Here is a 27,875-nt window from a genome sequence, read left to right on the forward strand (position 1 = left end):
ATTGAGTGAAATATGAGGAAATAAAAGAAGGTTGATTGTCATTAGAAGAAGCTAAAATAAACTGAATGATGCAATTAGACATTATCCTTAGGAAAACCCATATTAACAGGAATACTTTATTATGCTTATTAATTTATGTTGTGTACATTGAACAAGTAAAAGAAGAGAGCCACGTAAGCTACTCTATACTAGTAACAGTAAGAAATTTTTTGAACCAAAATGATGATTGTTTTGGGTATCTTTTGAATCCATTTTTGAAGTCAACATGAACTATTCCAGATTTGTCTAAAAACGACCATGCTATGTACCCCTTTACGTTTACTCCAAGCCTGTTCAAGTCATCAATTCATTTTTTTATCAACAAAATCACCATTATTGTTTTTTTTGTAATTTATAATACTCACCTTATTGCTTCAAGAGTGCGACTTAGATGACTATGAAAATATTCTATTCTCACTTTATCATCTTCCAAAATAGAACTTATGTTATCTTTATGCTCAGCAAATCCTAATACAAAACAAAATAAATGTAAGAATATGAAATAATTGTTTATTATTCTTATGTGTGTAGTTGTTTTTTACCATTCTCTGTAATATAGATTACATGGTCATTGTACTTGTTTCTGATGTAAAGTAGATAATATTGAAGCCCTTCTGGATAGATATACATCCAAGTACCCTGTTCAATTAAATTAGATTTAGGAACTTTAATTACTCTCTACATAATTAAATGATAACAATATTTAAAATTCTAATAAAAATATTTCAAGAAATACAGAGTAGCATGATAAATAAAAAAGTCACTTTATGATACTTAAGGTTTATATTAATTTATAAATTATACCTCTATATGAGGACCAATTGGAATTCCATTTCGTTCACATAAAGTAAGTAATTTCTTTGATTAGAAAATAATAAGGTAATTTTAGTGAAGAAAAAAGTTGATTTACATACTTTTAATATCGATACAAGCGTCAGTGATGTAGTTCAAATTTTGAGTTCGACAAGGAGTATCAGCAATATATCTCGCAGTATAGTAATTGATTCCGATGAAATCATACGATCCTTTAATCATATTGGATTCCTCCTTTGTAAAATTTGGTAATCTTTTTCCCAGATTAACAATCATTTCTAGTGGGTAAGATCCAGAATATAGTGGCTCCATAAACCTTCAACAGAACAAAAAAGTAAATTCAGTTCCATTTTATTTTATTTTGATATACATATCCATATTTATATATATTCAAACATAAATAAAAATAAATACATACATACCAACCATATGTAAAAGCAAAACCTCGATCTGTTGCCGGTTGGTCTTTTTGTGAATTTGAGTATGGCACCATCCAGTTAGTATTTAGTGAAATTCCAATTTGACCTTTTTGCGAAATCTACAAAGTTTTAATTGAAAGAAATTAAATAAATTAATAAATATTTTATCATTTTATGTTTGTGAGTCTATTAAGCATGTTAGGTTTCCATAACTTAAATAATTAAGATGTTATTAGTAGAGTCTCGTACAATGGATTATAGTTTTACGAGTATTTATATTTTAAAAATGATTATTTATTTTATTTACACATTAATATTCAGAATGAATATAGATTTCACCTGATATTTTTCTTTATATAGTTTGACCGCGGCAGCATGAGCAAGGAGTAGATGGTGTGCTACTATGTATGGTTCAACACTAGAATCACCTGTAGAGCATCTTGAACGATTTGAACATCTACCTGGAGCAATTGTTGTGCATACATCATTGGCTCATTTATAGTGACCCAAAGCTTTACTCGATCGCCAAATGTATTAAAGCACAACTCAGCATAATCACGAAAATCATCACTGTCATATAATAGGACAATATGAATTACTAGTTCTCACACAAATAATTAAAGCAGATTAATATGAATAGTCGTTTCTCATACACATATTTAAAATTGTACTTACTTAATTTTAGGGTTTAGAAAACCTTGATATTGATCTTCTATAACTCGTGGAAGATCCCAATGGAATAGAGTTACAATCGGTTTGATACCTTCAAAATAAACAAATATTCATTATTTAATATATTTGTTTCCTTCTAAATGACATTTGGAAGAAATAAAGGTCAATTTATGTAAAAGTCTTTAAATATGAGTTCTTGTTTATCTTAATATTTTATGCAAAATATTTATAAAATTTAAGTGTCAAAATTTGTCAAATAAAGTGAAAATATATCAAAGATTAAAGCACAGACTAAGGTTTGTTAGCTATGGAAAAGATGGCCATTTTCTAAGAAATTTTTTCAAAGAAATCGAAAGACATGACTTTTTGTTTAGTTGTATAAATTACTCAATTGAGGATTTAGAAAATAAGACTTTTTTTGTCATATTTTATGCTCTAATACATTTTATCCTTTATACGACCACTATTCACATATATTTTAATTATTTTTCTTGTTTTTTACTTAGTCACTCCCACGTGTGTATGTATATATATTATGTTCTTTTGGTTTTCATATATTTTACTATTTATAGTTTTCAATAATTTTATAAATAATAATTCTTATCACAATAATGTATTTATATTATTGAATTTAAATAAAATTTTAAAATATAATAATCTTTAGTAAAAAAATATTTTTCACTTATTCGATATATAATAATGATTACTACAAAAAGAAATGAAAAAAAAACTATTTTGATTTTTTAATACACAAAATGGAAATAGAAATTGTTTCCTAGAACTAACCAAAATATTAGGCTTTAAAATTAGTAATGTATTACTTATTTAAAATTGCAAAGTAAATAAAATATATTAATAAGGGAAAGAGACATTGCTATTAAACCTTTTGATAATATGTGATTAATGAGTTTATTATAGTGGTTGATGCCTTTTTTTTATTTACTCCTCCACGTCGCCCTCCTTCTAAATTATTGTACAAAATATAAGAGAAATAAAGTTAGAAAAAGTAACTATTTTTTTTTTCAAAATAGCTAATAAATAAAAATATATAACGGTAAACTTACTAGGTAAAATTCTAGAGCAAGAGATGGAAAATCTTTAAATATCAAAACCTATGTCTTTCAGTATACGCACATCTTCCTGGTGAAGTATATATGTATGTTATTAGATTAATTAAGAAATATATTTATGACGTATAAAAACAACATATCTACCTTGTATCTATGATACTGGTCAGTGGTAATACTGGCATTACTGTGGTCAGCTACAGAACGTGCACCATATCCAAATTTTATATTAAAAAAATATATACATTTTTTAAATAATCATAAAGTTTGAGCAGTTTAGGTTTGATTAAAAACATATGAAACCTGAGGATTTTTTAATAAAGGTATCCTATATGCATGGTCCTCTCCCGTCTTTAGTTGTTGCACCTTCATACTATTCAATAAAAAAAATATTAAACTTATGTGGATTAATACATAATGACATCTTAATAAAATGAATATTTGGTTTTAAAAAAATGAATATTATAATTAGTTATATACCTGATAAGCAGATGATCATATCCCAAAGTCAAATGATGCAGGTAAACTTGCTCGATTAATTGAAATATTATTTTCATTCCCACAAGCTATAGTGGAAACTAGTAAATGGGTAATTATGTAAACAAGACATCCAATTTTCTTGTTGAATTCAATTTCAAAATCAAACATTTTGTTCGTGTAGAAGATGTTGAAGAATGTGTTTCTTTTTATAACAAGTGAAAATCTCAACTGATGTTTATTATTATTAATGTATATGCTTATATACACAATTAGTGGAAGTCTACCGTAAGTTGTAACAACTAACATTATAGACATGGTTTCAGTTTCTATGCAAAAAAATTAATTACAATATTACAACAAAACTATTTTATAATAAGAAAAATAATAATGATGATACAATAAATTCTTCATTAAAAGCATTTCTTTTATAAATATAATGTGGATACATAAAATCCCTTATTAAATATTTCTCATTAATAACTAAATATTTAATTTGCCAAAACTTAAAAAAACTTTCCTCATTAATGTTCTCCAAATCACTACAAAGAAAAACACACACACATATACCAACAATTTTTTAGATGCATTTTTATAGATCGTTATTATTAAAAACATTAAATAATTTGTACATAATCTTATGCCCCTAACGCATATCTCTATCTATATATAAAAGTTCAGTTCAAAACATATTATGTGAACATATCATGTCAGCAATAGATGAGTTGTAAAAATTATAAAATCTATTATAGTGAAACACAAAGTTGATAACAAAATATTACACTAGATATAAAAATTACGGGTAAAAAAATAAAAAAAATCTTAATTTTTTTAAGTAGATTAATGTTCATCCCCTCCATCGTCGGTTACAAAAATCATACAACCCTTCCCATATTTATCGTTATAAAGAAACTTCAAATCATTTCATTCTATATTTGTCGGTTACAAAAAATTTAAAACCTTTTGATTCTCATATCTGTTATAAAGCTTAAAACCCTCTAATTAAAAGAAGATTAATGTTCATTATACCCATCATCGGTTACAAAAAGCTTAAAACCCCTTGATTCTCATAACTGTCGATTATAAAAAGTATAAAACCTTTTGACTCAATATATTGTTGAAGCCTGTAAAATGTATAAACTTAAAGAACAATTTTTATTGGGACTAAATCGTAAGAAATCCCGCTTCGACCCAAGAATTAAAGTTTCTCTGAATAATGTTTTACATTTTCTGGAATTGTTTTAGAATTTTCTGGGCACTTGTTTTCTCGCCTGAAAACCCCCACCCGGATTCCGTTCCCCGGAATTTTGAAGCACGTTGGGAGGTGATGAAAAAGTATATGTCCATGGTCAAACTACCTTTGCAAGAAGGAAAGCCCGAAGGTTTTAGTCTTAAAGTTCAATGAATCCTTAGGGAGGAGAGTCCTTAAATAGGCTCATATCAACTAGAAACTTTAGCATAAAGCTGAACTAACTGGACACATGAACTAATGAGCATTCTGGACTCCAAAGATATGCTCCTTTTCCAAATAACACATCGAATCTTATGAAAAAGTAAAAATGGAATGGCTCTAAAGCCAATTAATTACTTAGACGTGGAAAGGTACTCAATCTCAGATATATTTTCAGATCTCCATAAATAGCCCATTGACAAACGCCATAAGGTATGCATTCATTCTTCAAACACATACTGTTTTCAAATTTACTTCCTTAAAGTAGATCACTGAGTTGAGCGGCCCCTCCCTAACTGTTTGTTGATTGTTTTAGGTCTTTTCAAGTCCGATCGTGATCATCGTGTGGATTGAGACACATCACTAATAGACTAATAGAGATAATATTATCATATTTTACTACAGTTCTAATTCATATGGTTATAAATTAAAATAAATGATGCTTTAAAGGCTTGGTCCATGAGATAATATTATCATATTTTATACTTTATACGACCACTATTCACATATATTTTAATTATTTTTCTTGCTTTTTACTTAGTCACTCCCACGTGTGTATGTATATATATATATTATGTTCTTTTGGTTTTCATATATTTTACTATTTATAGTTTTTAATAATTTTATAAATAATAATTCTTATCACAATAATGTATTTATATTGTTGAACTTAAAGAAAATTTTAAAATATAATAATCTTTAGTAAAAAAATATTTTGCACTAATTCGATATATAATAATGATTACTACAAAAAGAAATGAAAAAGAAACTATTTTGATTTTTTAATACACAAACTGGAAATAGAAATTGTTTCCTAGAACTAACCAAAATATTAGGCTTTAAAATTAGTAATGTATTACTTATTTAAAATTGCAAAGTAAATAAAATATATTAATAAGGGAAAGGGACATTGTTATTAAACCTTTTGATAATAGGTGATTAATGAGTTTATTATAGTGGTTGATGCCTTTTTTATTTACTCCTCCACGTCGCCCTCCTTCTAAATTATTGTACAAAATATAAGAGAAATAAAGTTAGAAAAAGTAACTATTTTTTTTTTCAAAAGAGCTAATAAATAAAAATATATAACGGTAAACTTACTAGGTAAAACTCTAGACCAAGAGATGGAAAATCTATAAATATCAAAACCTATGTCTTTCAGTATACGCACATCTTCCTAGTGCAATATACATGTATGTTATTAGATTAATTAAGAAATATATTTATGACGTATAAAAACAACATATCTACCTTGTATCTATGATACTGGTCAGTGGTAATACTAGCATTACTGTGGTCAGCTACAGAACCTGCACCATATCCAAATTTTATATTAAAAAAATATATACATTTTTTAAATAATCATAAAGTTTGAGCAGTTTAGGTTTGATTAAAAACATATGAAACCTGAGGATTTTTTAATGAAGGTATCCCATATGCATGGTCCTCTCTCGTCTTTAGTTGTTGCACCTTCATACTATTCAATAAAAAAATATTAAACTTATGTGGAGTAATACATAATGACATCTTAATAAAATGAATATTTGGTTTAAAAAAATGAATATTATAATTAGTTAAATACCTGATAAGCAGATGATCCTATCCCAAAGTCAAAGGATGCAGGAAACTTGCTCGATTAATTGAAATATTATTTTCATTCCCACAAGCTATAGTGGAAACTAGTAAATGGGTAATTATGTAAACAAGACATTCAATTTTCTTGTTGAATTCAATTTCAAAATCAAACATTTTGTTCGTGTAGAAGATGTTGAAGAATGTGTTTCTTTTTATAACAAGTGAAAACCTCAACTGATTTTTATTATTGTTAATGTATATGTTTATATACACAATTAGTGGAAGTCTATCGTAAGTTGTAACAACTAACATTATAGACATGGTTTCAGTTTCTATGCAAAAAATTAATTACAATATTACAACAAAACTATTCTATAATAAGAAAAATAATAATGATGATACAATAAATTCTTCATTAAAAGCATTTCTTTTATAAATATAATGTGGATACATAAAACCCCTTATTAAATATTTCTCATTAATAACTAAATATTTAATTTGGCAAAAACTTAAAAAAACTTTCCTCATTAATGTTCTCCAAATCACTACAAAGAAAAACACACACACATATACCACCAATTTTTTTGATGCATTTTTATAGATCGTCATCATTAAAAACATTAAATAATTTGTACATAATCTTATGCCCCTAACGCATATCTCTATCTATATATAAAAGTTCAGTGCAAAACATATTATGTGAACATATCATGTCAGCAATAGATGAGTTGTAAAAATTATAAAATCTATTATAGTGAAACACACAGTTGATAACAAAATATCACACTAGATATAAAATTACAGGTAAAAAAATAAAAAAATCTTAATTTTTTTTAAGTAGATTAATGTTCATCCCCTCCATCGTCGGTTACAAAAATCATACAACCCTTCCCATATTTATCGGTTATAAAGAAACTTCAAATCATTTCATTCTATATTTGTCGGTTACAAAAAATTTAAAACCTTTTGATTCTCATATCTGTTACAAAGCTTAAAACCCTCTAATTAAAAGAAGATTAATGTTCATTATACCCATCATCGGTTACAAAAAGCTTAAAACTCTTTGATTCTCATAACTGTCGGTTATAAAAAGTATAAAACCTTTTGACCCAATATATTGTTGAAGCCTGTAAAATGGATAAACTTAAAGACCAATTTTTATTGGGACTAAATCGTAAGAAATCCCGCTTCGACCCAAGAATTAAAGTTTCTCGGAATAATGTTTTACATTTTCTGGAATTTTTTTAGAATTTTCTGGGCACTTGTTTTCTCACCAGAAAACGCCCACCGGGATTCCGTTCACCGGAATTTTGAAGCACGTTGGGAGGTGATGAAAAAGTATATGTCCATGGTCAAACAACCTTTGCAGGAAGGAAAGCCCGAAGGTTGTAGTCTTAAAGTTCAATGAATCCCTAGGGAGGAGAGTCCTTAAATAGGCTCATATCAACTAGAAACCACTCTTTAATCAATTTAGATAGGTAATAGTTTTGAAACATTGCTCATTGACATAACTAGCTTCACCATATGTACAAGAAGGTAAAGGCCATTTCTTCTCAAAATTTGTTCAATTGAGTGAAATATGAGGAAATAAAAGAAGGTTGATTGTCATAGAAGAAGCTAAAATAAACTGAATGATGCAATTAGACATTATCCTTAGGAAAACTCATATTAACAGGAATACTTTATTATGCTTATTAATTTATGTTGTGTACATTGAACAAGTAAAAGAAGAGAGCCACGTAAGCTACTCTATACTAGTAACAGTAAAAAAATTTTGAACCAAAATGATGATTGTTTTGGGTATCTTTTGAATCCATTTTTGAAGTCAACATGAACTATTCCAGATTTGGCTGTGTAGCCAGCTGTCCACTCAAAATTGTCTAAAAACGACCATGCTATGTACCCCTTTACGTTTACTCCAAGCCTGTTCAAGTCATCAATTCATTTTATCAACAAAATCACCATTATTGTTTTTTTTTTTGTAATTTATAATACTCACCTTATTGCTTCAAGAGTGCGACTTAGATGACTATGAAAATATTCTATTCTCACTTTATCATCTTCCAAAATAGAACTTGTGTTATCTTTATGCTCAGCAACTCCTAATACAAAACAAAATAAATGTAAGAATATGAAATAATTGTTTATTATTCTTATGTGTGTAGTTGTTTTTTTACCATTCTCTGTAATATAGATTACAGGGTCATTGTACTTGTTTCTGATGTAAAGTAGATAATATTGAAGCCCTTCTGGATAGATATACATCCAAGTACCCTGTTCAATTAAATTAGATTTAGGATCTTTAATTACTCTGTACATAATTAAATGATAACAATATTTAAAATTCTAATAAAAATATTTCAAGAAATAAATTAAGTTTTATATTAATTTATAAATTATACCTCTATATGAGGACCAATTGGAATTCCATTTCATTCACCTAAAGTAAGTAATTTCTTTGATTAGAAAATAATAAGGTAATTTTAGTGAAGAAAAAAGTTGATTTACATACTTTTAATATCGATACAAGAGTCAGTGATGTAGTTCAAATTTTGAGTTCGACAAGGAGTATCAGCAATATATCTCGCAGTATAGTAATTGATTCCGATGAAATCATAAGATCCTTTAATCGTATTGGTTTCCTCCTTAGTAAAATTTGGTAATCTTTTTCCCACATTAACAATCATTTCTAGTGGGTAAGATCTAGAATATAGTGGCTCCATAAACCTTCAACAGAACAAAAAAGTAAATTCAGTTCCATTTTATTTTATTTTGATATACATATCCATATTTATATAAATTCAAACATAAATATAAATAAATAAATACATACCAACCATATGTAAAAGCAAAACCTCGATCTGTTGCTAGTTGGTCTTTTTGTGAATTTGAGTATGGTACCATCCAGTTAGTATTTAGTGAAATTCCAATTTGACCTTTTTGCGAAATCTACAAAGTTTTAATTGAAAGAAATTAAATAAATTAATAAATATTTTATCATTTTATGTTTGTGAGTCTATTAAGCATGTTAGGTTTCCATAACTTAACTAATTAAGATGTTATTAGTAGAGTCTCGTACAATGGATTATTTATTTTATGATTTCTCTTTATGCTTGCATTCTAAGGATTTTTTTTTGGCAAACAAGGAAATTATTATCAATTATGCTATAAAATTATAGTTTTACGAGTATTTATATTTTAAAAATGATTATTTATTTTATTTACACATTAATATTCAGAATGAATATAGATTTCACCTGATATTTTTCTTTATATAGTTTGACCGCCGCCGCATGAGCAAGGAGTAGATGGTGTGCTACTATGTATGGTTCAACACTAGAATCACCTGCAGAGCATCTTGAACGATTTGAACATCTACCTGGAGCAAACGTTGCACTTGCATAACCTTGTTGTGCATACATCATTGGCTCATTTATAGTGACCCAAAGCTTTACTCGATCGCCAAATGTATTAAAGCACAACTCAACATAATCACGAAAATCATCACTGTCATATAATAGGACAATATGAATTACGAGTTCTCACACAAATAATTAAAGCAGATTAATATGAATAGTCGTTTCTCATACACATATTTAAAAGTGTACTTACATAATTTTAGGGTTTAGAAAACCTTGATATTGATCTTCTATAACTTGTGGAAGATCCCAATGGAATAGAGTTACAATCGGTTTGATACCTTCAAAATAAACAAGTATTCATTATTTAATATATTTGTTTCCTTCTAAATGACATTTGGAAGAAATAAAGGTCAATTTATGGAAAAGTCTTTAAACATGAGTTCTTGTTTATCTTAATATTTTATGCAAAATATTTATAAAATTTAAGTGTCAAAATTTGTCAAATAAAGTGAAAATATATCAAAGATTAAAGCACAGTCTAAGGTTTGTTAGCTATGGAAAAGATGGCCATTTTCTAAGAAATTTTTTCAACGAAATCGAAAGACATCACTTTTTGTTTAGTTGTATAAATTACTCAATTGAGGATTTAGAAAATAAGACTTTTTTTGTCATATTTTATGCTCTAATACATTTTATACTTTATACGACCACTATTCACATATATTTTAATTATTTTTCTTGCTTTTTACTTAGTCACTCCCACGTATGTATGTATATATATATATTATGTTCTTTTGGTTTTCATATATTTTACTATTTATAGTTTTTAATAATTTTATAAATAATAATTCTTATCACAATAATGTATTTATATTGTTGAATTTAAAGAAAATTTTAAAATATAATAATCTTTAGTAAAAAAAATATTTTGCACTAATTCGATATATAATAATGATTACTACAAAAAGAAATGAAAAAGAAACTATTTTGATTTTTTAATACACAAACTGGAAATAGAAATTGTTTCCTAGAACTAACCAAAATATTAGGCTTTAAAATTAGTAATGTATTACTTATTTAAAATTGCAAAGTAAATAAAATATATTAATAAGGGAAAGGGACATTGCTATTAAACCTTTTGATAATAGGTGATTAATGAGTTTATTATAGTGGTTGATGCCTTTTTTATTTACTCCTCCACGTCGCCCTCCTTCTAAATTATTGTACAAAATATAAGAGAAATAAAGTTAGAAAAAGTAACTATTTTTTTTTCAAAAGAGCTAATAAATAAAAATATATAACGGTAAACTTACTAGGTAAAACTCTAGACCAAGAGATGGAAAATCTATAAATATCAAAACCTATGTCTTTCAGTATACGCACATCTTCCTAGTGAAATATACATGTATGTTATTAGATTAATTAAGAAATATATTTATGACGTATAAAAACAACATATCTACCTTGTATCTATGATACTGGTCAGTGGTAATACTAGCATTACTGTGGTCAGCTACAGAACCTGCACCATATCCAAATTTTATATTAAAAAAATATATACATTTTTTAAATAATCATAAAGTTTGAGCAGTTTAGGTTTGATTAAAAACATATGAAACCTGAGGATTTTTTAATGAAGGTATCCCATATGCATGGTCCTCTCTCGTCTTTAGTTGTTGCACCTTCATACTATTCAATAAAAAAATATTAAACTTATGTGGAGTAATACATAATGACATCTTAATAAAATGAATATTTGGTTTAAAAAAATGAATATTATAATTAGTTAAATACCTGATAAGCAGATGATCCTATCCCAAAGTCAAAGGATGCAGGAAACTTGCTCGATTAATTGAAATATTATTTTCATTCCCACAAGCTATAGTGGAAACTAGTAAATGGGTAATTATGTAAACAAGACATTCAATTTTCTTGTTGAATTCAATTTCAAAATCAAACATTTTGTTCGTGTAGAAGATGTTGAAGAATGTGTTTCTTTTTATAACAAGTGAAAACCTCAACTGATTTTTATTATTGTTAATGTATATGTTTATATACACAATTAGTGGAAGTCTATCGTAAGTTGTAACAACTAAATTATAGACATGGTTTCAGTTTCTATGCAAAAAATTAATTACAATATTACAACAAAACTATTCTATAATAAGAAAAATAATAATGATGATACAATAAATTCTTCATTAAAAGCATTTCTTTTATAAATATAATGTGGATACATAAAACCCCTTATTAAATATTTCTCATTAATAACTAAATATTTAATTTGGCAAAAACTTAAAAAAACTTTCCTCATTAATGTTCTCCAAATCACTACAAAGAAAAACACACACATATACCAACAATTTTTTAGATGCATTTTTATAGATCGTCATTATTAAAAACATTAAATAATTTGTACATAATCTTATGCCCCTAACGCATATCTCTATCTATATATAAAAGTTCAGTGCAAAACATATTATGTGAACATATCATGTCAGCAATAGATGAGTTGTAAAAATTATAAAATCTATTATAGTGAAACACACAGTTGATAACAAAATATCACACTAGATATAAAATTACAGGTAAAAAAATAAAAAAATCTTAATTTTTTTTAAGTAGATTAATGTTCATCCCCTCCATCGTCGGTTACAAAAATCATACAACCCTTCCCATATTTATCGGTTATAAAGAAACTTCAAATCATTTCATTCTATATTTGTCGGTTACAAAAAATTTAAAACCTTTTGATTCTCATATCTGTTACAAAGCTTAAAACCCTCTAATTAGAAGAAGATTAATGTTCATTATACCTATCATCGGTTACAAAAAGCTTAAAACTCTTTGATTCTCATAACTGTCGGTTATAAAAAGTATAAAACCTTTTGACCCAATATATTGTTGAAGCCTGTAAAATGGATAAACTTAAAGAACAATTTTTATTGGGACTAAATCGTAAGAAATCCCGCTTCGACCCAAGAATTAAAATTTCTCGGAATAATGTTTTACATTTTCTGGAATTTTTTTAGAATTTTCTGGGCACTTGTTTTCTCGCCAGAAAACGCCCACCCGGATTCCGTTCACCGGAATTTTGAAGCACGTTGGGAGGTGATGAAAAAGTATATGTCCATGGTCAAACAACCTTTGCAGGAAGGAAAGCCCGAAGGTTGTAGTCTTAAAGTTCAATGAATCCCTAGGGAGGAGAGTCCTTAAATAGGCTCATATCAACTAGAAACTTTAGCATAAAGCTTAACTAACTGGACACATGAACTAATGAGCATTCTGGACTCCAAAGATATGCTCCTTCTCCAAATAACACACCGAATCTTATGAAAAAGTAAAAATCGAATGGCTCTAAAGCCAATTAATTACTTAGACGTGGAAAGTTACTCAATCTCAGGTATATTTTCAGATCTCTATAAATAGCCCATTGATAAACGCCACAAGGTATGCATTCATTCTTCAAACTCATACTGTTTTCAAATTTACTTCCTTAAAGTAGATCACTGAGTTGAGCGGCCCCTCCCTAACTGTTTGTTGATTGTTTTAGGTCTTTTCAAGTCTGATCATGATCATCGTGTGGATTGAGACACATCACTAATAGACTAATAGAGATAATATTATCACATTTTACTACAGTTCTAATTCATATGGTTATAAATTAAAATAAATGATGCTTTAAAGGCTTGGTCCATGAGATGAATTCGTATTAGTAAAGAGTTTTCTAAATAGTAAAAAAAAATTGATTTTTGGACAAAACACGTGGCTGACACACCCGCCGCACCATATATATTCTAGTTTGAATCTCCTAGACATATTTCCTTCTGAAGTACTTTTGCAATTCTTTTTAGAACATCCCCCATTCTCGTTTTCCATTAGTTGATCTTTCACATATGTCATTACTATTTTCATTATAAGAAAGACAAAATCTCATGCTTTAGCTAAATTATTTTCTTCTTGAAACCACTCTTTAACCAATTTAGATAGGTAATAGTTTTGAAACATTGCTCATTGACATAACTAGCTTCACCATATGTACAAGAAGGTAAAGGCCATTTCTTCTCAAAATTTGTTCAATTGAGTGAAATATGAGGAAATAAAAGAAGGTTGATTGTCATTAGAAGAAGCTAAAATAAACTGAATGATGCAATTAGACATTATCCTTAGGAAAACCCATATTAACAGGAATACTTTATTATGCTTAGTAATTTATGTTGTGTACATTGAACAAGTAAAAGAAGAGAGCCACGTAAGCTACTCTATACTAGTAACAGTAAGAAATTTTTTGAACCAAAATGATGATTGTTTTGGGTATCTTTTGAATCCATTTTTGAAGTCAACATGAACTATTCCAGATTTGGCTGTGTAGCCAGCTGTCCACTCAAAATTGTCTAAAAACGACCATGCTATGTACCCCTTTACGTTTACTCCAAGCCTGTTCAAGTCATCAATTCATTTTTTTATCAACAAAATCACCATTATTGTTTTTTTTTGTAATTTATAATACTCACCTTATTGCTTCAAGAGTGCGACTTAGATGACTATGAAAATATTCTATTCTCACTTTATCATCTTCCAAAATAGAACTTATGTTATCTTTATGCTCAGCAAATCCTAATACAAAACAAAATAAATGTAAGAATATGAAATAATTGTTTATTATTCTTATGTGTGTAGTTTTTTTTTACCATTCTCTGTAATATAGATTACAGGGTCATTGTACTTATTTCTGATGTAAAGTAGATAATATTGAAGCCCTTCTGGATAGATATACATCCAAGTACCCTGTTCAATTAAATTAGATTTAGGAACTTTAATTACTCTGTACATAATTAAATGATAACTATATTTAAAATTCTAATAAAAATATTTCAAGAAATAAAGAGTAGCATGATAAATAAAAAAGTCACTTTATGATACTTAAGTTTTATATTAATTTATAAATTATACCTCTATATGAGGACCAATTGGAATTCCATTTCGTTCACCTAAAGTAAGTAATTTCTTTGATTAGAAAATAATAAGGTAATTTTAGTGAAGAAAAAAGTTGATTTACATACTTTTAATATCGATACAAGAGTCAGTGATGTAGTTCAAATTTTGAGTTCGACAAGGAGTATCAGCAATATATCTCGCAGTATAGTAATTGATTCCGATGAAATCATAAGATCCTTTAATCGTATTGGTTTCCTCCTTAGTAAAATTTGGTAATCTTTTTCCCACATTAACAATCATTTCTAGTGGGTAAGATCCAGAATATAGTGGCTCCATAAACCTTCAACAGAACAAAAAAGTAAATTCAGTTCCATTTTATTTTATTTTGATATACATATCCATATTTATATAAATTCAAACATAAATATAAATAAATAAATACATACCAACCATATGTAAAAGCAAAACCTCGATCTGTTGCTAGTTGGTCTTTTTGTGAATTTGAGTATGGCACCATCCAGTTAGTATTTAGTGAAATTCCAATTTGACCTTTTTGCGAAATCTACAAAGTTTTAATTGAAAGAAATTAAATAAATTAATAAATATTTTATCATTTTATGTTTGTGAGTCTATTAAGCATGTTAGGTTTCCATAACTTAACTAATTAAGATGTTATTAGTAGAGTCTCGTACAATGGATTATTTATTTTATGATTTCTCTTTATGCTTGCATTCTAAGGATTTTTTTTTGGCAAACAAGGAAATTATTATCAATTATGCTATAAAATTATAGTTTTACGAGTATTTATATTTTAAAAATGATTATTTATTTTATTTACACATTAATATCCAGAATGAATATAGATTTCACCTGATATTTTTCTTTATATAGTTTGACCGCCGCCGCATGAGCAAGGAGTAGATGGTGTGCTACTATGTATGGTTCAACACTAGAATCACCTGCAGAGCATCTTGAACGATTTGAACATCTACCTGGAGCAAACGTTGCACTTGCATAACCTTGTTGTGCATACATCATTGGCTCATTTATAGTGACCCAAAGCTTTACTCGATCGCCAAATGTATTAAAGCACAACTCAACATAATCACGAAAATCATCACTGTCATATAATAGGACAATATGAATTACGAGTTCTCACACAAATAATTAAAGCAGATTAATATGAATAGTCGTTTCTCATACACATATTTAAAATTGTACTTACATAATTTTAGGGTTTAGAAAACCTTGATATTGATCTTCTATAACTTGTGGAAGATCCCAATGGAATAGAGTTACAATCGGTTTGATACCTTCAAAATAAACAAGTATTCATTATTTAATATATTTGTTTCCTTCTAAATGACATTTGGAAGAAATAAAGGTCAATTTATGGAAAAGTCTTTAAACATGAGTTCTTGTTTATCTTAATATTTTATGCAAAATATTTATAAAATTTAAGTGTCAAAATTTGTCAAATAAAGTGAAAATATATCAAAGATTAAAGCACAGTCTAAGGTTTGTTAGCTATGGAAAAGATGGCCATTTTCTAAGAAATTTTTTCAACGAAATCGAAAGACATCACTTTTTGTTTAGTTGTATAAATTACTCAATTGAGGATTTAGAAAATAAGACTTTTTTTGTCATATTTTATGCTCTAATACATTTTATACTTTATACGACCACTATTCACATATATTTTAATTATTTTTCTTGCTTTTTACTTAGTCACTCCCACGTGTGTATGTATATATATATTATGTTCTTTTGGTTTTCATATAGTTTACTATTTATAGTTTTAATAATTTTATAAATAATAATTCTTATCACAATAATGTATTTATATTGTTGAATTTAAAGAAAATTTTAAAATATAATAATCTTTAGTAAAAAAATATTTTGCACTAATTCGATATATAATAATTATTACTACAAAAAGAAATGAAAAAGAAACTATTTTGATTTTTTAATACACAAACTGGAAATAGAAATTGTTTCCTAGAACTAACCAAAATATTAGGCTTTAAAATTAGTAATGTATTACTTATTTAAAATTGCAAAGTAAATAAAATATATTAATAAGGGAAAGGGACATTGCTATTAAACCTTTTGATAATAGGTGATTAATGAGTTTATTATAGTGGTTGATGCCTTTTTTATTTACTCCTCCACGTCGCCCTCCTTCTAAATTATTGTACAAAATATAAGAGAAATAAAGTTAGAAAAAGTAACTATTTTTTTTTCAAAAGAGCTAATAAATAAAATGATAACTTGCCGGATCCGATTTGATATTCCCTGCCGGAGTTACCTGCAAAATAGAACCGGAGACGGGATCTCCGGGAAAACTCTCCGACGATCAAGTCAGTTTTTGTAAGAGGGTTGGTAATTTGACAATAATATTGTAGGGCAAAAAATATGAACGTACCTTTTTCCCTTGTTCTTAAGGCCTTTTATAGGTGTTTTTTTAGGTAACCGCCGAGGGCGGTTACTCCTTAGTGGGCCACATTCTGAGGGCGGTTCCCCTTTTTAGACCATGTCCCTTTCGTGGCTTTCATGGCAACGAACGTTGTTCTGAGTGGGAGTCTTGATGCTCCGTTTAGGAATTCGGGGCGGTTACTCGCTTCACCCGTTTCCGCTTATTCGGGTCCCATTCGGGGCGGTTACTCGCTGCGCCCGCTTCCTTTATTCGGGTCCCATCCGATCTTAGACCATGGGTCTAAGTATGGGCTGGGCCTGCGAAATGAATATGACCCGGTTTAGCCTCGCGGGTCATCACATGCCTCCCCTTTAGTTTGATACAAGAGCCCTTTAGGGTCTGTTCATAGGGGACGCTTCGTTTTTGCTTGTCTATTCAAAATTCAAAAACTTGTGAATTTTTCCTCTTTCGTTATTTCTTTTCCGGCGTCATCTTTTCCGGCGTTGACCTCTTATTTCCGTCACTTCTCTGTGTTGTCTTTCCCATGTAAGTTTTCCTCTCCATAACTTGTACCTTGTTCGGCTTTTTACTTCTGTTTATTTCTTTTCCTCAACATGTCGAACCCCGACCTCGACTTCGCACCGTTTGATGAGAACTACCTCCGCGAGGTTTCTCATGAAGTTGATGAGATGGTTGATGAAGTTTCAACCAGTTCTCATGGGTCTGATTCCCACCCCGCTGACTTCCTCCATCTGGCGAATACAATCGACGAGGGTCTAGATTTTGACCCTAAGAAGTTGATTCCGCCACCTGTCCCAACCCCCCGTTTGTTACCAAAGAGGGACAGGTCGGGAAGCCTAGTTTGTCGCGAGACCATTGAGGATTTGCGGGTGCAATATCCTTGGCTCCAAGGTCTCGAGACCATCATTCCCATCATTCCCGGGGAGGATAGAGGACCGGGCGATTACCCAAAGGGGTATTTCACCATTTTCGTCGCCCAAATTATCTGCGGCTTCACTTATCCGCTGGCGGATGAGATTGCTTCCGTCCTCAGCGGTTACGGAATCGCACCCGGGCAGTTACATCCAAATGGATGGGCCGACTTGACCCTGGATAAATTTCTGGCGGATTGTTTGGAGGTTCCTTTCTCGCTTAAAATTTTCTCCAAGCTTCATCATTTCAAGAGTTCGGCGGGATATTTCACTTTCATCCGCCAGAGCGGATACTATGGTTTTGACGAGAAGCTGAACAAGATCCGCGAGTGGGATCGCTCTTACTTTTTTATCAAGTTTAATGAGGGAAATCTGAACTTCCTTCGCCGTTGGGGCCGGCCCAATGTGAAGAGTTTGAACTTCGGTTACCCCAGCAAGGAAGAATCCGCTATCATCGAGTTCCTGAAGAGTACCCCTCCTTTTGTATGGACATATGATCAGGCCTTCCATATGCTAAGGAGCCGAGTAGCGATTGCCTACCGCGAGGGGGATCGCGTGGTCTATATCCCTTATCGCGTTTTTGTACAAGGTACTTTTTATTTCCAAGTTGATGATTTCTTTTAACCCTTTGCAGGGGTGATCCTTTATCTCAAATCGCTGCAAATCGGGAGGCTAAAGCCCTAGCGAGAAGGAAGAAGCGGATGGTGGGAACCGCTTCCGTTGTAGGGGCGGATTCTTCTGGAGGAACGATTCCTTCCATTGAGGCGGCTTCTCCTGTAAGGGCCTCCGTTTCACAAGGTCCCGCTTCTGCCTCCGAGGATCTTCCTTTGACGAGGAAGCGGAAGATAAGTGCGGATACAGAGTCTTCTCGTCCCAAGAAGAAGAACACCTCTGTGTCCCTTACTGTTGGCGGTACACCCGTATCCGCCTCATCCAAAGGAAAGAGCAGTACCCCAATTCACGAGGTATCTTGATCTATTCCCTCTTTCTATATTGCTACTTTTTTCCTCATGAGCTATCTGCTGTTCTCTTGATATTTTTCTTTACGCCTTTGCAGCCAATTCCCGACATCAGCGGATAGTGGACTAGGACCTTTGGCATGGCCGTGAGTTTTTCTTGCAAGGACATTGTCTCTTCCATATGTAATGTCCTCGGGCGGCTTCCCTCTGCTTCCCGTGTGCGTGAACAAGTACCGCTCCCTACCGCTGTGGAGGGGATCGAGAAGCGTTCTGTAGAGGTATATTGTTGCTTGTCATTCTCTTTTAAGGATCTTGCGTCCATTGTAACCGCCTATTTCTATTCGCCCTTTTTTATTCGTGAGCCGTCTTATATGCAGATTATCAATTTCGCTGAGGGCATTCTCCGAAGCCGAGCGAGCCAAGGAGTTGGAAGGTCTTGGTACTGAATTGGCGACTCAGAAGTCGCTTTATGATGATGCCCAAGGGAAGGTGAAGGTCCTAGAAGGCGCCCTTCAGAAGGCTGTGAGCGAGAAGGAGGAGGCTCTTAAATCTCTTCAGGCTAAGTCCGATGAGCTGCGAAAGGCCCTCGATGATCTAGCTGATTCCAAGGAGACACAAAAGAAGAGGGCTGAGGAAATTCTGGCTGAAGACGGTGCCCGCATCTACTGGTATGGGGAGCGGATTCATGCCGCTTATGAGCATGGACATCAGGGTCTCGTACTTAACCGCCCCAAGGTTCCCATCCCTGAAAAGGATTTAACTGAGAAGTGGGACAAGCTGGAAGCCGAGGATGCTGATATGGATGAGGTACTCCTCTTAGATTGGAAGAGTTTTCAGGAATCTCCAATTATCGGCGAGATCCCTACCCAGAATGCGGAAGAAGGGGCACCGCAGGACATCTCTCAGCCTGAGCAAGAGGTACCGCCCTCTGAAGCAGTTATTGATTCGAGGGTTGAGGATTCGCTTGAAGTAGATCCGCCCACTGGAGGAGATGAGGGAGTCGCTGGAGGCGAGGAAAGCAATAGGGGTGAAGGAGAGGAAGCTGTAGCATAGTTTAATTTATATTTGGACTTTTTGTATGTAACAAACTGCCCGTATATATTAATTTTCTTTCACTTTCCGCTTTGCCTATACGTGCGATTATTGTCACTTTATTTTCATGTATGATCCTTGCCTTTTGCCGACTTCATACTTGTAATTCTTCATAGTAATTTTTGCTTTCGCTAGGGTGGCCAAACCCTTTTTGATAATTTTTGAGTACTCGTTTATTCGCTTAATTTTATGCCTTACTCTATTATTTTTCTTTCGAAAATAATATAATCATAAGGTTAATCATAAGGTTTTGCGAGTGATGCGTAATCATGCATCCGCCTTTCTTTAATAGACAACACATTTATGTGTTTTTTGAGTTTAACCCTAAGGGTTTTGCGAGTGATGCGTAATCATGCATCCGCCTTTCTTTAATAGGCAACACATTTATGTGTTTTTTGAGTTTAACCCTAAGGGTTTTGCGAGTGATGCGTAATCATGCATCCGCCTTTCTTTAATAGGCAACACATTTATGTGTTTTTAAGAACAATCCGCATTCGGGCGTAACATATTGAATAAATGTAATAATTGAATACCTTTATTGATAAAGAGAAAAGGTTTATTACATAGGTACACAAACTGTGTGGGATCAAAGCCTCATTAAAACCTTTTATCAGAAAACCCAATGGGAAAAACTCATAAAAGGAAAAAGAGTACTCGTCATTTCCTCGAACTACTCGGCCTTTTTATATAGGCGTAGATTCTCTAGATTCCAGGTGCGCGGGAGCTTCTTTCCGCTCATTTCTTCTATTTCAAAAGTGGCTGGTCCCAGCTTCTTGGATACTTTGTATGGTCCGATCCAGTTGACGCCCAGCTTGCCTTTGCCATCTCTAGATTGTATTTTATCCGCTTTTTTCAAGACCAAGTCGTTCTCGTTGATTATTACTTTTCGCACTCTTCTGTCATGATATTTCTTGATTCTATTGCGGTATACTGCCATTCGCATGTAAGCTTTTTCTCTTCGTTCCTCCACAGAATCCAAAGCATCTCTAATGTTGATAGGATTTTGTGTGTCGCAATAATAAATTATCCGATCTGTTGGCGACTTGATTTCTACAGGTAGGACTGCTTCAGCTCCATAAACTAGCGAGAAAGGTGTTTCGCCTGTTGCTGCCTTTACAGAGGTTCTGTATGCCCACAACATATGGGGTATCTCATCCGCCCAACCTGTTTTTTTGTCTCCTAGCCGCTTCTTGATGCCTTGAATCATGGCCCTGTTGGTAACCTCCGTCATACCATTCGATTGGGGATGGTTTACGGAAGAAAAATGATTTTTGATCCCCATGCTTTCGTAGTATGCTTTGAACTTGGCACAGTTGAACTGGATGCCATTGTCGGTTATAAGCTTTTGCGGGATTCCAAATCGCATGATAATGTTCTCTCGTAAGAACTCGATCATTCGCTCAGGTGTTTGTGCGGTTACTGCCTCCGCTTCTACCCATTTGCTGAAGTGGTCAACTGTGACTATCAAGTACTTCCTTTTCTTTGTCGTTTCTGGGAATGGACCCACTATATCGATTCCCCATGTTGCGAATGGCCACGCCGTCATTATAGCGATTTGTTCGGCTCCGGGAACATGCTTTTCATTCGCATGTATTTGACAATTGTGACATTCCACAACCATCTTCTGGGAATCTTCCACCACCTTGGGCCAGTAGTATCCCGTCAGTTTGACCTTTCTTGCCAACGCCGCCGAAGCTTCGTGCACGCCACAAATTCCTTCATGTAATTCTCGCAGCACGTAGTCTCCTTCGTTGCGACTAATGCATTTCAACCATGGACATGTATACGATTTCCGATACAAAGTTCCATCCCGAATTGAGTATCGAGCTGACTGCCCAATTAGCTTTCTGGCTAAGCTCTTATCAACCGGTAAATCTCCCTGCTCCAGATATTGGCGAATGGGCATCCACCAATCTTCATCGTCTTCCGGTTCTTCGATGACCATAATCTGATCGACCTCGAATGCTGGTGCCGATTTTATTTCCAAATTGCATGCCTTTTGACTCCATGGTTCCCTACTTGCCGCTGCTTTTGCCAATTCGTCAGCCTTTGCATTTTGGCCTCGCGGAACATGCACCATCTCCCAAACGACTCCCTTGTGCGTTAACTCTTGTGTCAATCTGCCGACTACCTGATGGTATTTTACTAGCTCCTCCTGTTTCACCAGATAATTTTTTGTGATCTGGTTTATCATGAGTTTGGAATCGCTGTAGATTACCACTCTTTCTGGGGTGAGTTCATTGAGCAACTTCAATCCACATATCATTGCTTCATATTCTGCGGCATTATTGGTAGTTTTGAAAGTTAATTTTGCTGCATAGCACAGGCGAATAAGCTCCGGGCCCTTGATGACGACTCCCAGCCCAGCTCCATCTGTAGATAATGCCCCATCTGTGTACATGCTCCACTCTTCTTTTTGTGCCTTCGGACATTCATCGTCATCCCAGGTGAATTCGTTCACGAAATCTGCGAGTACTTGGCTCTTTAGCGCTTGTCTCCCTTCATAGCGAATATCGAATTCTCCCAGGCGAATTGACCATTCCATCAACCGGCCGGATGCGTCAGGTTTCTGTAATACCTTTCGCATTGGGATGCCAGTTCTCACAATGATAGTATGCGCCTGAAAGTATGGTTTCAATCTAGCCGCCGTGGTTATCACTGCGAGGGCCATTTTGTCCAACTTCGAATACCGGAGTTCTGCATCCTTCAGGACTTTGCTCACGTAGTACACTGGATATTGTTGTCCTTCTTCTTCTCGCACCATCACAGTGCATATCGCCATATTGGTGACGGATACGTAGAGAAATAAATCTTCTCCATCCTCCGGCCTACTCATTAAGGGCGGATAACACAGTAATCGCTTTATCCCCTCGAATGCTTCTTGACAATCCGGCGTCCATTCAAAGGACTTGGATTTTTTGATGGCATTGTAGAAAGGTAGACATCTCCTAGCTGAGCATGATATGAATCGCCCTAATGCCACCAACCGCCCATTTAGTCTCTGTACTTCTCTTATGCTCCTCGGCGTTTTCATCTCCATTACTGCTTTAACCTTCTCGGGATTCGCCTCAACTCCCTTGCCGCTAACAATGAAACCCAGGAACTTTCCCGCTCTTGCTCCGAATGTGCATTTCTCTGGGTTCAATTTGAGGCCATATTTGATTAGCACTTCCAGGATTTCTTTGATATCTTACGGGTGGTCTTGCATTTTCTTGCTTTTGATGATCATGTCATCAACATAGATCGAGAAGTTCTCGCCGGATTTGTCTGAAAATATCTTGTTCATCATCCTCTGGTATGTTGCTCCCGCGTTTTTCAATCCAAAGGGCATCACCTTGAAGCAATAAGTCGCCTGGTGAGTTATGAACGATGTTTTGATTTCATCCCCCTTCTCCATGGGTATCTGATGGTAACTGGATTTCACGTCGGTGAATGATAAAACTTCATATCCTGCAGTTCCATCTACTAATATATCAATGTTAGGAAGCGGATACATATCCTTCGGACATGCCTTGTTCAGATCTTTGAAGTCGACGCACATTCTGTACGTTCCATTCGGCTTTTTGACTAGCACCACATTGGCTAACCACTCCGGATAGGTGACTTCTCGAATTGAATCTGACTTTAGCAAATCCGCCACTGCTTTTTCAATCGCCTTTTGCCGCTCAGGAGCATGTCCTCTCTTTTTCTGTCGCACTGGGGTTGCACCTTTGTCTACATTCAAACGATGGGTTGCTACGTCTGGACTTATTCCTTTCAGTATTTCATTTGGGGCGGCAAATGCCGACTCACATTGGACCATCACCTCGGCAATGGCTTTCTTCGTTTCTTCGGGGAGGCCCGTCGCTATTCGCACATTTTTGTCGCTTGAGATGGCGAATAGTTCCGTTTCTCCCAATGCTTCCGCTGGCAATTTCTCCTCTACCCTATCTTCCTCGTCTGGCTTTGGTTCAAGTGACAATGTATAGGCCTGTTGAGATACAAGTTGATCACCTTCAACTATGGCTCGCCCTTGGTGTGTTGGCAAATGTAATGTTAAATGTTTCATTGAGATGAGCGACTCCGTTTCCGACAAGAATGGGCGTCCCGGAATTATGTTGTAGGCCAATGGGAGATCCACAATTGCGAATTCTAAATCACCTCGCCATTTTAGGTTTTTATCGCCCATTTCTGCCTCCAACACCACCTGTCCACTTGTTTGAGAGGATTGACCCCCAAAACCAGTTACATCCATGAATGTATGTTCCACTCGCTCGTCATTAATTCCCAACTTGTTGAATGCAGTCCGAGTAATAACATTACAAGAACTGCCAGTATCAATAAGGACCCGCTTGACGTCCCAGCCTTCCACAGCCATTGTGATCACCAAAGCATCCGCATGCGGCTCCGTGATTCGCGCAAATGAGTAGTTGAGGGCATCCCCCCTATGAGTGTTGCTTTTTCGCTGTTCACGGCGAGCTCTTTTTGTTGGAGGCTCATAGATCCCGCCGGCTATCACGTTTATCACTCCTTTTTTCTGCTTCTTTTCGGGCCTTACCTCTGCTTCATGCGGTAACGTTGCTTTCTCATTATTAGCCTCTTTTCGTACAAATTGACTCAGTTTGCCCCTTTCGATCAGCCTTTCAATCTCCTTCTTTAATTCATAGCAATCATTCGTGTCATGGCCGTTCAATCTGTGGAACCTGCAATATTTGTTAGGATGTCGCCCCAAACTGGTTCGACCTTTTACCTCGGGGAACCGCATATCCTTCTTCAGGGGGCTCTTTTCGATCCAAAGTAACACCTCCTGGCGAGTCGTGTTTAATGGTGTCTGATATCCTCCACTTTGAAAGGGGCGATCGCCTCTTCGAACAGAATTGCTTTTGGACTGGATCTGGCGCCGATTGTCCGAAGTGGATCTAGCGGCATCTCTTTCTCGCCGGGTTTGAGCCCTATGTTCCCTGTTGACATCATCCACTTCCATGAATTCCTTTGCTATCTTCATAAGTTCGGCCACTGTGCGCGGCTTGTTGCGGATGATTTCCTCCCGCATACTCCAATCTGTGGTTCCATCTGCCATGATGTTGCGGATGCTCACGATATCCGGGTTTTGCAATCGCACCAGAATATCGTTGAATGCGACAACAAATTCCCTTAGGGAATTATAGTTCCTCTATTTGATCTCCTTCAGCTGCCTATCCGTCACATCCGCTGCTTTACAGCCCACAAATTTCGCACAGAAATCCCGACTATATTGATGCCAATTGTGAATAGATTCTGCGGGTAAAGATCGAAACCAATCAGATGCGGCTCCGCCCAAAGTTGTCGAGAATAACCTGCAAATGATGCTTTCACTCACTCCTGCAACATCCATTAGTTCTCTGTAGTTCCTGACATAAGCCTCAGGATCAGAATTTGGATCCCCATAGTATTTAGGTATCGCGGGCGCTTTGATTCTGTGATCTGGAATGAATTCCCGCAACGAAGGGGCAAAAGGTGAATCGCTCTGGACCTCTGCTCTCGGCCTAGGCGAGTACCCTATTCGCTCCATCATGCTTCGTAATTGATCTTCTAAGTCAATATCGGGTATTCGCCGGACTTCTTCCATCCGCTGCTGGTGAATTCTGGGTGGCATCCACCCGCCCATCGGTGTTGAGACGTGTGCCTGTTGGGGGACTAACCGCTGTCCCGTTATAGGATCAAAGTTCCATGTGTGCTCTCGCCCAGGAGTCATCAACTCCGAATGTGTGTGAGGAAAAGGTTCCACTTGCTGTAGCGGAAGAGTGCCTTGCACTCCTGGCAACGGTTGGGATGGCTACCAGGTCGGATGTATCGTCGTAATGAGATCTGGGTGCGAGTAGTTGCTCGGGTGGCTGTGTGGGTTTGTGCGACTACTCTGGCCCACTTGATTTGGCGCCTGAGATGGCTGCGGGAGGGCCGATATGACAGGGATAGTCGGTGATTGTGTTGAGATAACCACAGGTTCTTGAGGAGCAGCCGCCACGGCGGTATTGTGTTCGGCGAGGGCAGTTAGTAAATTAATCATTCGATCTCCAGCCGCCTGGCTCATGTTCGAAGCCAAGACTTGTCCTGCCATCTGCACGAAATCACTATTGGACATTTCCATCTCAGTTTGCACTTGGACTTCCAATAAGGGACTCAATTGTCCCGAAGGACCCGATGAGCTAGGCACCACAGGCTGCGTACTTGCAGGTTGCGAATTCGCAATCCGTGGTCCCCTGGAGTTCATACTGGTTGATCTAGTGGTAACGCCGGTCGTTCGTGATGGTTCTGACATGTTCTTCGCGTACCTTTAACCAAATGTTGGTAAAAAAGGTCCACGTTCATCGCACCAATGATAACTTGCCGGATCCGATTTGATATTCCCTGTCGGAGTTACCTGCAAAATAGAACCGGAGACGGGATCTCCGGGAAAACTCTCCGACGATCAAGTCAGTTTTTGTAAGAGGGTTGGTAATTTGACAATAATATTGTAGGGCAAAAAATGTGAACGTACCTTTTTCCCTTGTTCTTAAGGCCTTTTATAGGTGTTTTTTTTAGGTAACCGCCGAGGGCGGTTACTCCTTAGTGGGCCACGTTCTGAGGGCGGTTCCCCTTTTTAGACCATGTCCCTTTCGTGGCTTTCATGGCAACGAACGTGGTTCTGAGTGGGAGTCTTGATGCTCCGTTTAGGAATTCGGGGCGGTTACTCGCTTCACCCGTTTCCGCTTATTCGGGTCCCATTCGGGGCGGTTACTCGCTGCGCCCGCTTCCTTTATTCGGGTCCCATCCGATCTTAGACCATGGGTCTAAGTATGGGCTGGGCCTGCGAAATGAATATGACCCGGTTTAGCCTCGCGGGTCATCATAAAAATATATAACGGTAAACTTACTAGGTAAAACTCTAGACCAAGAGATGGAAAATCTATAAATATCAAAACCTATGTCTTTCAGTATACGCACATCTTCCTGGTGAAATATACATGTATGTTATTAGATTAATTAAGAAATATATTTATGACGTATAAAAACAACATATCTACCTTGTATCTATGATACTGGTCAGTGGTAATACTAGCATTACTGTGGTCAGCTACAGAACCTGCACCATATCCAAATTTTATATTAAAAAAATATATACATTTTTTAAATAATCATAAAGTTTGAGCAGTTTAGGTTTGATTAAAAACATATGAAACCTGAGGATTTTTTAATGAAGGTATCCCATATGCATGGTCCTCTCCCGTCTTTAGTTGTTGCACCTTCATACTATTCAATAAAAAAATATTAAACTTATGTGGAGTAATACATAATGACATCTTAATAAAATGAATATTTGGTTTAAAAAAATGAATATTATAATTAGTTAAATACCTGATAAGCAGATGATCCTATCCCAAAGTCAAAGGATGCAGGAAAACTTGCTCGATTAATTGAAATATTATTTTCATTCCCACAAGCTATAGTGGAAACTAGTAAATGGGTAATTATGTAAACAAGACATCCAATTTTCTTGTTGAATTCAATTTCAAAATCAAACATTTTGTTCGTGTAGAAGATGTTGAAGAATGTGTTTCTTTTTATAACAAGTGAAAACCTCAACTGATTTTTATTATTGTTAATGTATATGTTTATATACACAATTAGTGGAAGTCTATCGTAAGTTGTAACAACTAACATTATAG

General features: G+C 34.4%; 2 protein-coding genes and 1 pseudogene across 2 annotated transcripts; all 3 read right to left on the reverse strand.

Annotated features, from left to right (window-relative positions):
* Positions 1–178: 178 nt before the first annotated feature.
* Positions 179–7,548, reverse strand: LOC136229821 (beta-glucosidase 14-like; annotated as a pseudogene).
* A 713-nt stretch (positions 7,549–8,261) lies between these two features.
* On the reverse strand, positions 8,262–13,777 carry LOC136229822 (beta-glucosidase 14-like). The gene is made up of 12 exons (XM_066018706.1): positions 13,711–13,777; positions 11,669–11,685; positions 11,494–11,563; positions 11,338–11,396; positions 11,188–11,263; positions 11,010–11,087; positions 10,125–10,212; positions 9,770–10,019; positions 9,346–9,461; positions 9,025–9,239; positions 8,512–8,614; positions 8,262–8,436 (listed from the first exon to the last, which is right to left on the reverse strand). The coding sequence occupies exons 1-12, from the start codon at positions 13,775–13,777 to the stop codon at positions 8,262–8,264; spliced, it is 1,314 nt and encodes a 437-aa protein (XP_065874778.1).
* Positions 13,778–14,131: 354 nt separating this feature from the next.
* On the reverse strand, positions 14,132–27,732 carry LOC136229823 (beta-glucosidase 12-like). The gene is made up of 13 exons (XM_066018708.1): positions 27,565–27,732; positions 27,390–27,459; positions 27,234–27,292; positions 27,084–27,159; positions 16,919–16,996; positions 16,038–16,125; positions 15,683–15,932; positions 15,259–15,374; positions 14,938–15,152; positions 14,828–14,865; positions 14,566–14,662; positions 14,389–14,491; positions 14,132–14,312 (listed from the first exon to the last, which is right to left on the reverse strand). Exons 1-13 carry the CDS (start codon positions 27,730–27,732, stop codon positions 14,132–14,134), a joined length of 1,539 nt encoding a protein of 512 aa, XP_065874780.1.
* Between the last annotated feature and the right edge of the window lie 143 nt (positions 27,733–27,875).

Source organism: Euphorbia lathyris, chromosome 5, assembly GCF_963576675.1.
Source record: "Euphorbia lathyris chromosome 5, ddEupLath1.1, whole genome shotgun sequence".
Classification (NCBI taxonomy): Eukaryota; Viridiplantae; Streptophyta; class Magnoliopsida; order Malpighiales; family Euphorbiaceae; genus Euphorbia; species Euphorbia lathyris.

Excerpts from the sequence above, each read along its gene's own strand:
- LOC136229822 (XM_066018706.1), bottom strand. The coding sequence starts at position 13,777 with ATGACATATGTGAAAGATCAACTAATGGAAAACGAGAATGGGGGATGT. Across the intron at positions 10,020-10,124 it reads TTTCTAAACCCTAAAATTAT|TGATGATTTTCGTGATTATG; the intron begins GTAAGTACACTT and ends ATTATATGACAG. Across the intron at positions 8,615-9,024 it reads CTCTTGTATCGATATTAAAA|GAGTTGCTGAGCATAAAGAT; the intron begins GTATGTAAATCA and ends GTTTTGTATTAG.
- LOC136229823 (XM_066018708.1), bottom strand. The coding sequence starts at position 27,732 with ATGTTTGATTTTGAAATTGAATTCAACAAGAAAATTGGATGTCTTGTT. Across the intron at positions 14,866-14,937 it reads CTCTTGTATCGATATTAAAA|GTGAACGAAATGGAATTCCA; the intron begins GTATGTAAATCA and ends TACTTACTTTAG. Across the intron at positions 14,313-14,388 it reads CGCACTCTTGAAGCAATAAG|GCTTGGAGTAAACGTAAAGG; the intron begins GTGAGTATTATA and ends TGACTTGAACAG.